Consider the following 12,688-nt stretch of genomic DNA (forward strand, 5'->3'; position numbering starts at 1 on the left):
TATATGTCGAGGCAGCGGTAACTTGAGACAAACATCCCCGTTTGCCAGTCGAGTTATCGCACTCGAAATGCTGACGGCCTGTTGGAGACAAGTCCTCTGAGCGCCTCCAGACGAGACGACGACTAGATCCGGTCACCTTAAGATCCTCCAACCAGCGCCGTCTTCAGCCTCGGCTCATCTAACATCTGTATTCATCAACGCACCCATGTCAAATTGCGTCTCCCATCAGCTTCGACACCGATTGGCTCCGTGGTCTCTCACCAGGGGCGGATCCAGCATTTTGCCAAGGGAGGGGCTATTCCAAATCGGGGGCCCCCCATCGATGGGGGCCCTACCTACCCCCAAAAGTTTAAGCCTGGATTTCGTCCACTTTATTTTTGGGGGCCCCCTATCATGCTTTTTTTGCAAAAAAAAAGAAAATGAGAAAGTCGCCCGGGGGGCGCTATAGTCCCTATCGCCCCCCCTGGATCCGCCCCTGCTAGGAGGCCTTGTATGTGAACTAGGAAGCCCTCTGTGATAGCTAGGAGGCCCTCTGTGCAGATGCGAGCGCAGGCCCTCAGTACAGACTTGGAGACCCTTTGTGTGGATGCGAGTGGAGGCCCTCTGTGGAGATTAAGAGGTCCTGTGTTGGCGAAGAGGATATCTGTGCAGGCTTGGAGTCCCTCTGTGCAGGATAGGAGACCTTCTGTGTGAGTTAGGAGGCCCTCTGAGTTGGCTAGGAGGCCCTTTGTTCGGATGCGAGTGGAGGCCTCTGTGTAGGCTAAGAGATTTTGTGTTTGTTAGGACATCTGTACAGGCTTGGAGGCCCTCTGTGCAGGTTAGGAGGCCCTGTAAAAGTGGTCATCTCTGTGAGTATAAGAGACCTCCAAGTTATGAAAAGCTTTACCAATCTTCTAACAAAGAAGTCTTCTCAGCTAGTCCTCTAAGAAATAACTAAGTGGGTAGGTTAAAAAAAAAACTCATCGGATTTCGGCCACTTTATTTTCAGGAGGCCCCCTTTTCAGCTTTTTAACTTTTTATTTTATTTTTGAAAAAAAATCGGCCAAGGGGGGGGGCCATGGCCCCCATGGCCCCCCCTTGTATCCGCGCCTGTCTCTCACTGCCAACCGCCAGTGCCGACCGTCGCCGCTCCAACGCTGTTATGGCGCGCAACCGCCGCAAGGAACCGGTTTGGTTCGGCGCACCTCGCGTCGACCGCTAGCTGTGACGCCGTAGTACGATACGATACTCCCCCTTGGCCGACCGACGGAGGTCTGTCTGAGGGACTGGGGAGTGGGCTCTATCCCCCCCCCCACGGACCGGTGGGAAGACCCCATGCAGGGATTGGCTGGTGGACGTGCGCGGGGAGCGTCCCACGGCGGACCGAACGACACTGTGTCGTCGACAACTGCGTCCGGGTCAGGCGCATTTATAGAGGCCCTAGCCTTGATCAGGTCTTACGAGACAGGAGCGAAGGACACCAACCCGGTCCTACCCGGCCGATGCTAACAGAGGTTTAGTCAGTTATCGGGGATTAGAGATTCAAAGAAGATTGGTGGTTTAACTGCTGACAGATGGACAACAACTGGTGAAATTTACGGATGGTTACGGTCCTCACTCGCTCTCGCCAGCGTCTCTCAGTCCTCTGTGGACTGTAAAGTGACGTTAGTCGTTGCTCGCTCTGCGTGGCGCAGGCAGACCCCACGCACAGCACCTCCCACCCACTGCGGCGCCGGGGTGCAGGACGGCGCCGCGTCGCGCGCGTCTGCCGGCCGACCCGCCTGTCCCCCTGCCGACCACCCTACGTTCTACATATATACCCTGGACCACCCAGCCCGCGGCGGCCGTCGTTATTGATGGTGGCGAACCGCACGCGTCCGGTCGGACTGACAGACGCCCGGCGGCCGGTGTCCGCTGCCGAGCCGCTGACGTGCCCTGCACTCTCTGTTCGTGCTCGTAGCTCTGCCCTGCTCCGCGCTGCCCTGGCTTCTGTTTATTATTCTCCTGCACTGTCCTGTCCGGGACCCATTTCAATGCTAAATACCAAGTCCTGCCTGCAATGCCCTAGCTGTTCTGCCCTGAACTGTGTCCTCCTGTCCTGTTCCGTGTTCTGTGTTTTGTCCGGTATCCTGCCCGTGTCCTGATTCGCCTCATGTGCCGTCTGCTCCTTTGTATGTCTGGTCCGGTCTGTCTCTCGGCTGCGCCCGGTCGACCTGCAGGGTGCGGCGGGTCCAAAGTGTAACGAGCGTACGATGAACAGCGCTCTCCACTGCCGTGTTTCGGCTCACGTGTCTGTCCCTGTTAGTGATGTCAATTACGGAAAATCGGAATACCGATACCAAACCAAATACCAACCAAAACCACGGGAAAATACCGAAACCAAACCAACTTGGGAAACTGAGGGAAATACCAACTTTTTACCAATTTATTAGCCTCTTATACATTAGTGAGGGCTTATGATACCAACAAAATACCAAACATATTACGATTGAAATACCAAATACCAAGTTGGTATCGGTTTGGTATCGGTATACCAAAAAGTTGGTATCCGATTGACATCTCTAGTCCCTGTCCTCTGATACACACCGTGCCGGTGTGAGCGGTCTCTTTGATCCGCCTCCGCTCCGGAATGGCTGCAGTGGTTCTGTGAGCCTTCGGACGGTGAAGGATGGCAGACGAGTGAAGGAGGAGCGCCCTCGCCACGGCTGGCCTAGGAGAGACAATGGGACCAACTGGGACGGGCGTCACTGCGGCACTCCGCGCGGGCGTCTGGGCCGACACCCACCGTTTGAGGTGCGGGGCGCCCGGCGCCTTGCACCCATCAGATAGGGAACCGCCTTACACTCACTACACGGGACCGCCCTGCAACCATGACCGGTGGGTGGGCTCGTCTGCCAGATTAAGGGTGTGTCCCGAAGGGGCGCCTATTACATAGACTAATTGCGTGGGTGTGAACGGTGGAGCTGCGCCTTTGTCGAAGTGTGGGTTGGTGCACCCTTGTCCATCCGTCCATCCGTCCTCCCGTCTGTATGAGAGAGTGGGTGGGCTGGTGACGACACTCGAAACGCGGTGTGGGCTAGTGCACCATCCGCTGGCCCGAGCTCGTGTGAGTGTTGGTGCTGAGACACGGCTAAAAGTATAGATAGGCCGCTGTCTGTCCGTTCTTCTAACCGTCCGAGTGAGTGGGTGGATGCGTGACCGAGGGCCGTCCGTCGCTCGTGACACGGCTGGTCGCCCGCCCCGCCGCCCTAGACCCACCTCAGATACCGCCCCACGGTGCCGTGCCTACCGCACCCCGTCAGCGCAGAGGCAACGGGCTCCTCTGGTGGATGACGGTGCTCCTAACATGCTGAAAACTGGCGTGACGGGATGTTGGAAAGGCTGCCCGCGGCCCGGGCTGACGGCAGGCCGAAGCAATAGTTTGAAATCAGATAGACAAACAGCATCAGGCGAGCGTGTCTTCGATTCAAGCAGCATTCACGCAGCAAAACAACAGTCCGCTAAGCTGCTAGGCTTGAATCAAGGCTATCTATTCAAAATAAACTTGGTCGCTGTAGGGGCTAGCTGGCTCGCGGCGGTGCTGTTTTTGTCCTGCTGCTCGGGCTGACCGGCGTCGGTCAGTGCCAATCACTGACGACCTCAGAGACGGCTGTGGCGGCTGATACTGGCGATATGTCCGGTAAGCGGAGCCATCCGACACCGATTGGAAGGGTGGTGGATTGAACTCCGTCGTTCTTGGGTCGGTTGGTGGGCGGTGGATGAGACGTCGCCTACCCGCGGGTTCGGTCAGACGTCCGATAAACGGGCGCCTCCGAGGGCCGGTCTCTGTTTACCCCGCTCTGTGACTGCTGCCGCTCGACGGACGACCGTCACGGCCCGGCGTCTGGTGAGACTCAGTGGACCGGCGCCGACACGCCGCTGCAAATCCTGCGGCCATCGCAGGGCGCGCGGTGGGCGCCGCTTACGGACAGTGGGGGACGCGGCGCCGTGGAGGCGATGTCACCAACCTGTTCTGTAGGATGTGACGACAGTTATGCGAGTTTCTTGACGTTGATAATGCGTTTGTTTCCCGCAGAGTACCTACTCAAGATGATAAAAAGAATACCTGATTCCTCTTGATTTACCAGTTATGTGTCTTCTACAGCTCGCACTCCTATTCAGCATTCAGCATTCTGCGTATTTCAGCCTCTCAGATTGACGACCATAAATGTCAAGACCGGGACCCAATCCACTTGTCTGCGGTGGTGCGACGGTGTCTGGTTTCCACTTGTTTTGCTTGTCGGGACACCCCTTTCCTATTAGCATTGGGTAAACGAACGACACGGCTGATGTGCAGCGGCAGAATTTGTTGACTGGAGATGATCTCAGTTGTGCCCTGTGGGCCGTCCTATTACGGTTTGAAGGAGATTGCTGTCAATCACGACAACAGTTTCTAGATATATTCTTTTGAATTGATTTGCAGCATATAGACGATGGTCCTGTTCAGTAATCATATAGTCACTACCTTGTTTGGTCAAAATGATAACAGGCTGAATTTGAACATAATTATAATGCAATTAATGCAATTACAGTCACTGCGATTCAAATGAGAGCCTCGACGAGATATAGGTAAGTGCCAATCTGTCTGAGTGTCACGTTTAGTATAAACATTCACGATTGTTGCGCATACCTAACCCATATATTATCCTGAGCCATTGTTACCGGTACATCGGCATTGTTTCAGTGTCCCAAAATTGAGTTTTGTCTTGGGTGTCAGAGGGGAAAATTACCTACCAAAAAGAGGGGAGAGAGTGGAAAACTGCTGATTCGATTAGATCAAAAAGGAGTGAGAAATGACAAAAAGCATGCATTTTATTCTAGGGTGTAGAATGTTTGATGCTAACTGGGCATCCACACAACTGTCTTTCTATAGGTAAAAAATCTATGTTTTCTTGGTTGGGACTTGGGAGTGGAAAATTGTTCTTAAAAATGGTGGTGAGAGTGGAAAATGAATTTCATTTGGATGTCGTTTCCCACCCAAATAGACAAATTTTGGGACATTGCATTGTTTCGCATTTTTGTCCGACAGGATGGCCTCGAAACCGGTTCCACTAGCTTCATCTGTGCCCATAGGCCATATTACTGTTCATTATTCATGTTGAGTGACACTTTACGGTGTCACTGACCATTGTTTTCGAAGGTGCAGGGTGTCACTGTCATAGTTTTTTAAAAGCAGATGTATTATTCAGAACATTTAGTTTCATTCGGCCATGTTTAGTTTGACCGAACTAAATGAACATTTTAGTTCATTTAGTTCGGCCAGGTAACCAGCTAAGTTACTGCATATAAACTGCATGTTTACCCACGGCCGGACTAAGGACACCCCAGCAAACATGGATAGGTAATAATATGCAACAGTGGCGGCGGATTCGATTTTGGCGTGGGGGGGCAAGATCCCAGTCGAGATGATGTCATAGGCGGATCCAGAAAGGCGTTTTCGACGCTGTAGGGGACATACCCCCCCAAAAAAAGTGTCCAAAATCCAAAACTCCTCGGATTTCGATTCCTTACGGATCTACTGCTGAACAGTATAAAGCAAAAAAAAAAAAAATCCTGATGAAAGTGTAATCATTAGGAAACATAAGGTACGTTTTGTCTCTTTCAGGCGATGCAGGGGCTAGGGGAGGGAGAGTAAATATTTGCTTTAAATGCCCGCTCCCTTGATCCGCCAGTGGACGATGTAACGCTTTTCGTATTGCTAAAAGCTCCAATGGGAAAAGTTGTGCCATAACCCGATCGCATATCAGATTTTGAAGAACAGTTCCAAACCTTTTGAAGTAGGCGAGCGCTATTCTTCAATGAGGTAACTCGTTACCATTTCCTCTGTTCATTCTACGTTCGATTTCCGTTTAACCTTCCTTTAAAAAGTATTTCTGAGACAGATATCAACTGAAACTAGCTCACAGCGGGAAGAGACCGCTCAAACATTCAGAGACAGTCGGTCGCATCTAAACCTATTGGGACAGCGATCCGCCAGAAACCCTTCCCAAGGCAGTAGTTCGCCAACTAAGCTCACCGAGACGGGCTGTCTCGATGGGTTTATACAGTTAGCCTACAGCAAGGCTTAACTAAGGCCCAAACGCTCGTCAAGCTGGGAACGGAGGGCTGAGGTGAGGGAGCGTGGCGGTAAGCTGGGGTGAAGGAACGGTGGACTGGAACGAGAATCCAGAAGTTCTGGGTAGGGCGTTTCTTTATTAGGGCTTTAGGGTGCGCTGACTGTGGTAAGGTCCAAATTATCACACCAAATTTTGCCACGACATCTACCGGTTCAGGCACTCGAGAATCAGCGGCCAGTGATATCTGCAAAGACGAAGCATTTCCAACCCAGCTTCAGCCTGGTGTCAGGGACTCAGGGTGCCTCAGGTGGCTTTAATTACAGTTGCACATACCAAACGACCTCAGTGCAGCCAGTCTGTGGCCGAAACCATTCGGAACAGACTTCAACAAAAAGTGAGACAAGGTTAGTGCTATCGTTAAGTGCCATTATAGACTTGGGCCCCGTTGGCTTGACCCACTGGAAGGTGGTAGTTATCGGACGCTGCGGGGCATACTCATTTTTCCAAAATGCCTCAGATTTTGCTTTCGTGTTCATAGGCGGCGGAACGGGAAGGGCACCGGGGCACCGTGCCCCCTTTGATTTTGGCATTTTAACGTTAGCCCTGTGAGCGTTGCATGGAAAGAATGGGACCAAAAGTCGGCAGTGCCCCCATCCCCCCTTAATTGAAGGTGTTCCGCTGCTACTGTTCGTGTTTGATGCTCTTTATTCTATAGTCAGCCTTTAGACAGAGGGGGGCCACTAATGATCAGTGCCCTAACCCTCAAAAGTTTCCAACATTAATTTTTACTTTTTTTATAGTGAAAACTGAAATAAAGCGGATACTGAACTGTGAACATCCAGTTTTCACACTGGCCCCACACAAGCCTCCGAATGCCCAAAGCAGATCTCTGATGACTGGCCTTTGGGTTTCATACCATACCGTACATTGGTCAATGTCGTCAATGTGTACTACCTCGCCGTTTACCATTTTATGCGCTGGAAACTGTTGCGCTCGAAAAAATCAGGGGAGTGGCTTATTATGAGCGCTCATCAGTCCTAACTACCCGCAAGCGAATGGCTAGCCCTTCCGTCTCCGCTCGCTTGCGATTTGGCACTTATGTAGGTACAAAATAGAGGCAAACGACCACTGAAGGTATGAGTTGCGTCTCTTGCACACATCTATAAATCGAATCGGAAAAGACAAAAAAATGATATAAAGCGGAAATGGTTAGCATTTACACATATTCAAAAGGCACCGTTGGACAAACTGTAGGAGCACATAGCTGCAATATCAGGTTATAGAAATTTTCCTCATGTTTAGGGCACAAATTATGGAGGGGCAAGAATATACGTTTTCCCCTCCTCCAAAAGTTTCTTAGGGAACGATGCCTCCTCTGCCACCCCGTATCCGTCGCCCCTGTAAGCGGTCACTGAAGGCCTGGGTTGCACTTGCCGCTGCGTCACGTTGACGCTTATGCCTCCAAAACTAGGTTGAAGAGAGGAAAACTTCAATTGAACGTGAACGCTTGCCATTTAAGAAAGGCAACGTATGATAAAGTATATGGGCATCTGGTTACATCTTCAGATGATCGAACAGAATAATCAGATATATGGTTTCTTGTCTAAGCTTTGTCACAAATTATGGGGGGGCAAAAAGATACTTTTGCCCCCCCCACGAGTTTGCCAGGGGGGGCAGCTGCCCCCCCTGCCCCCCCGAATCCGCCGCCCCTGATATGCAAGGGTCTGCGGGTAGGTTGATCAGTTCACTTTAATCTTTAATCTTTAATTGCATCTTTAATTGCATCAAAGTTATCTATCGCCCAGGCACGTAACCAAAGACTCGCTACAGTTGTCGGCAGTTGATATGCCAATGCAAATTCTTACAGGAACACCAGGCTCACCCCGAGCGTGCCACTGCCCGTTATTCGGACGAGTCTTTCGGATTTTCCTAAAATTCACGGCTCTGACACCGGTCTGATGCCATCAGTCACATCACGGCTAGATTTCATGCAGATTTAATTACTCGTCACCCCTAGCCAGCAGTGTCGTGACCGGGCCGACAGCGGTCACTTTTCTGGACGCAGTGACGTCACTGACGTTACGTGGTCTGACGTGACGTGACGTGATCCCTCTGACGTGACGTTATCCAACGTGACGCTCTGTTCCGACCGTGACTCGCTGTACCCTGCGTGACGTGACATCCTGTGATGTGACGTTCCGCTTCGCTCCTCGTCACCACACTTCCTTCAGCTGAGTGCCTCCGGCTGTTGTGACGCTACTCGCCGGGGCCGGGTCGTTGTGACGTCACTCGCTCTGGATGCTGTGACGTCACCCGCTTGCCGCCGCGCCCCTGTCAGCACCAACAGACAGCGCTGTTCCTTCCTGACTCGTGCGGCGGAGGCCGGCAGTCCGGCTGATGGAGGAAAGTGACCTCGGTGACTCACCGCTGTCAATGAAACACGGGACGCGAATGAATGTTCCCCGGCGGGTGACTCCGGTCCTGACTCGTTGTGACTCACCCGTGAGGTGCGGTGTGGTGCTCTCTGAGTGGTTCGTTAGTGATGGGTCAGTGGTGACGCACCAACGACACGCAGCTGGCAGTGGTGACGGCGGAGGTGAATCGCTTCTCCCACGCTCTCAGCTTGCGGCGAGCGGGTGGGCGGAGTCAATTTCAGACGAGGTCACGCCCCACTCCTCGTTTGTAGAGTCAATTGAGGGGTGAATGTGGGTAAGAGGGAGTGGGATTATTTGTAAGTCTGGAATCAGTGTGTGTAATTACATCGTTTATCCATCGCCATGGCGCCTCATGTCTGGGCGTGTGATGAATCACATCAGCGTTCTTCTCTGTTTATTCCAGAACGTTCTAACCACCGAGTGTGACGGACAGTGCAGAAGTGCCTCGCTCCCGCTACGACTTCAGCTGGCCATCACTCGGACTCTGATAGAGATGTGGGCGCTGACCTGGGCCGCTGGGGCCCTGCTGGGCCTGCTGACGGTCTCGACGGCGTTCAACCTGGACGGGAGGCACCCGGTCATCTTCCAGGGCCCGGTGACGGAGCCAGGAGTGGCGCGTGGTGCCTCCTACTTTGGATACGCCGTGGGGCTGACCAAGGCAGACGACGGCGCCTGGTGAGTACCGTGACGTCACGCATACAGAACACAGAACACAGAGAGAACCTTGACCATTGTTTGGTGCTGCATTGGTCCGTCAAGGCCGAGTTTGAAGGCATCACACATGAGCTGTTGGGCCTCTACTATGCATACAAATATTTTGCAAATCCTTATCGTTATTAGTTCAAAGATCTGTTCCAATAAAGTTTTAGATATTAATTGTGCTTCATTTTCGCCAATTTCATACTGCATATTTCGTCCATCATCTATATTGTGGCGCCGGTTCGCCCGGCACACTTATTTCCTTCGCATTTACATTTTACCGTGACCTACTGTTAACGCCAGGCGCCTTGAGACCCTAATTTTTCGCGATTATTTTAAAATGCGTGGAATAATTTCAACCATATTTAGGAAATAGCTGTTTCAAGACCTGTCGAAACTTTTTCTTCAAATACATTTTGTTGTCACTTAAATATTTGTGGCACTTGTCATTGACTCGTAATGTTAACTGTTTTTCCATCCTGGATAGAGGCTTTCATACGTCATATGACATTAGGCTCCGCCCACGACTGCAGCATTGACCCGTGCCCATCAGCGACCTCTGTACAAACGACACCCCTGCCATCTGTAAAGGACTATGAATTTCGCTGACGTTTCACCTGCTATGAATCAATTGCAGCAGACCGTCAAGTAAATGTTAGGCTCTTGTTGACTCTTGTATAAAGGACCAAGAGGACCATCACTCCTCAACCTACTACTCACACGTGCTTCAAACAAACGTTAAGGATTCCTAACAAATACGATTGTCGATGTAGGATATCTGTTTGAAATACGAGCGAGCCTTATGATGTGAAGCGAAGGCAATTAACTTATTATTGCGTTGTTGGATGGTTGCATAGCGATGTACAAATCGGCAGCTACTTGGTGACATCCGACATCCCATTATTGCATTATCTGCAACGCCATAGGCTTTAAATACAGGTGAATATTTCCTAAAGTTATATGCCATCTGCCCGTCATTTGCAGCTTATAAAAACTAAAACAAATATCAGCGAACATATCAGCATTGTACAAGCAATGCGCATTGAGCATTTATGGCTCTTCAGTCATCATGTCGCTCTTTGGGCACTGTCAGCCAAGACGTTACGCACAACTCCGCCGGCTCTCGGCACCACTCGACCGTCCCCGCTCCCCGTCACAGCGAGAGGAGCGAGAGTGACCGCGCGCCGGCCCGAAACCGCCGCAGGCCAAGACCACAGAGGCGGGGCTTAGCTGTGACGTCATAACGTATCACAGACTGACTGGTGATAGCCTCTACACACCGGGTGAAAATCTTGCTCGAAATTTAACATTACGAGTCAATGAGAAGTGCCTGAAATATTGAAATGGCGATAAAATATCTAAATTGTAAAAGTTTCGGCAGGTCTTGAAACGGCCATGTCCTGAGCTTGGTTGAAATTCTTCCACGCATTTGAAAATAATCGCGAAAAATTAGGGTCTCAAGGGGTCTGACGTTAACAGTAGTCTCTGGCTGCTGCTTCTCCAGACAAATCCATGACGTACCAGACACACAGATGGTTGTATGTTAGTTTTGCCCATCCTGGTCGGCCCTTATCTGTGATATTTTCCACCGGCCTAGTGTCCGACGCGTTCCATCTGCCCGTATCCCATGTTGCTGGCGTGTGCGCTGACCGCGCTATCCAGCCGTCCACCATCCAGCCCCGGGGGCTACGGATGACCTTGAGAGGAACACAGGAAGGGGTGGGTCCTCGCCAGGTGTGGCTACCTCCTCCAATCATGTGATGTCATGGACGCCCGACGGGAGGGGGGGGGGGGAGGAGTTGCCGATAGTGATCTGGGCAGCTGGAGACTGGCGGCGCTCCGTCTACCGTCTGCCGTCTGTCCTGCCATATGTTCGTCTGCCGTCTGTCCTTCTGTCCGTCTGTCCTGTCCGTCCTTCCGTCTGTCGTCTGTCCGTGTGGCCGTCTGTTCGTCAATCTGTCCTCTGCAGTCTATCCATCTGTCCGTCTCAGCTGGCCTTCATACCCGCTCCCCCTCCCCCACCCACCACCCACTCCCTCCGGAAGACCGCCCCCACACCCAGCCCAGGCTCCCTCACCGCCTTCCTGTCCGTCACGACCACTCCGTCACTGCCGGCCCACGGTGACTCGACTGTCGCCCCGTCACGGGCGCCGTGACGCGTCGCGCTCCGTGACCCTCGGCAACAGACCATCCGGCGTCTCTGTCCCGGCGATTGAAACGAAGCCACCGGAAGGAGTGCCGGCTTTTTGATGAAGTGGGCCGTCGTGTCTGTCATACGGTCGTCATACGGCTGATATTGTTGTGACGTGTGCGAGGAGCTTTGATCTGAAGTTGGGATTGTGTTGTCTGTTGGGAGCAGGTTGAGACGCCAGACATCGTTGATGGTTTTTTGGTCGATTTTATCGCATCAGTAGACGATCTGAATGCCTGATTTACAAGGAAACGTCCCCTTGGCGCAACTGTCAGATCGAGCTGATTGCATGTCTAACCAGCTTCCTGATCGCGTCCCCCGCGTCCTTCCTGTCTATTATTCGTCATCCAACTCAATCTACCGACTATTCCCCTCCATTCCGCCACGTGATCTGCGGGAAAAGAGAACAAAGGAGGACTTTGAATTTCAGCAGCTGCCGTATAGCGACGTGTAGATGGGACGCGCCCGAAACAGGATGCTGCCTATCTGTAGATAATCTGTATCCACTTCTTTGCAACAAGTGTGATGTAAAATTCATTGCCGTTTTTACGCATATGCGGAAGCACACAATGCACCACACCACACACCTTGTGACTGGCTTCCTGTAGGGCACTGCGTCTCCCTCCGTCTTCGTCTCTCTCTCCGCCTACCACCAGTGTGTCTGCTGACTGTATAAATGACGCTGCAGCGTATACATAAAATGCGGGAAGTTGTTGGCCAGAGACCTCCGCAGGTGCACGGTTCGAGCGGCACCTCTGGCGGCGGCTTGGGTCAGAGGTAAACCGGCGGGTGGCGGCCCTCCGCCGCCGATCGCTGACCCGCGACCCGTGACGGCGCGCTGTCTGTCAGAGCCGTGACTACGCCTCGTCCCTCACCAACGGCCCTGATCGGGCCGGGTTCTCAGTTCTCACTTCTCACCAATCGGACGTGCGCTCCCTGGTCTGCCAGGAACGTGCGAACGTGCGCACCTTGCCCGCCGTTCGCCCTTGGAATTGTGAATTCTGTTTCTCCCTTCCCTCGCCGGACGCCAGCCGGTCATTCTCATTAGCATGTCCTCTCCGACAACCACTCAGCCCCTGAGCCACTGCACTGTCGACTGGCCAGCGTCTCCCTTCCAGTGGACAGGGCTGGCCGGCTCGTCTGGCCGCCCGGACCGCCAAGGCTGCCGGTAGAGCGTGGTGACAAACACTCGCCTCCTCTGCCCCCCCCCCCCCCGTCGGCCGGCCCGCCGCCGACCGGGTGACCGCTTTCCCGGAAAGTGGGCACTAGGGTGGCTCGCTGCACTGAGA

At 52.7% G+C, this 12,688-nt stretch overlaps 1 protein-coding gene across 1 annotated transcript in view; it reads left to right on the top strand.

Annotated features, from left to right (window-relative positions):
• The window catches only part of LOC122388304 (integrin alpha-PS3-like), a 78,690-nt gene that overhangs the window by 2,944 nt on the left and 63,058 nt on the right, over nucleotides 1-12,688 (top strand). The window contains exon 2 of the mRNA XM_043379261.1: nucleotides 8,913-9,184. Coding sequence (XP_043235196.1) covers nucleotides 9,003-9,184 — 182 coding nt within the window. The 5' untranslated portion in view covers nucleotides 8,913-9,002. The remainder of the gene's footprint in view (nucleotides 1-8,912; nucleotides 9,185-12,688) is intronic.

Source organism: Amphibalanus amphitrite, unplaced genomic scaffold (genome assembly GCF_019059575.1).
Source record: "Amphibalanus amphitrite isolate SeventyFive unplaced genomic scaffold, NRLGWU_Aamphi_draft 000317F_arrow, whole genome shotgun sequence".
Taxonomy (NCBI): Eukaryota; Metazoa; Arthropoda; class Thecostraca; order Balanomorpha; family Balanidae; genus Amphibalanus; species Amphibalanus amphitrite.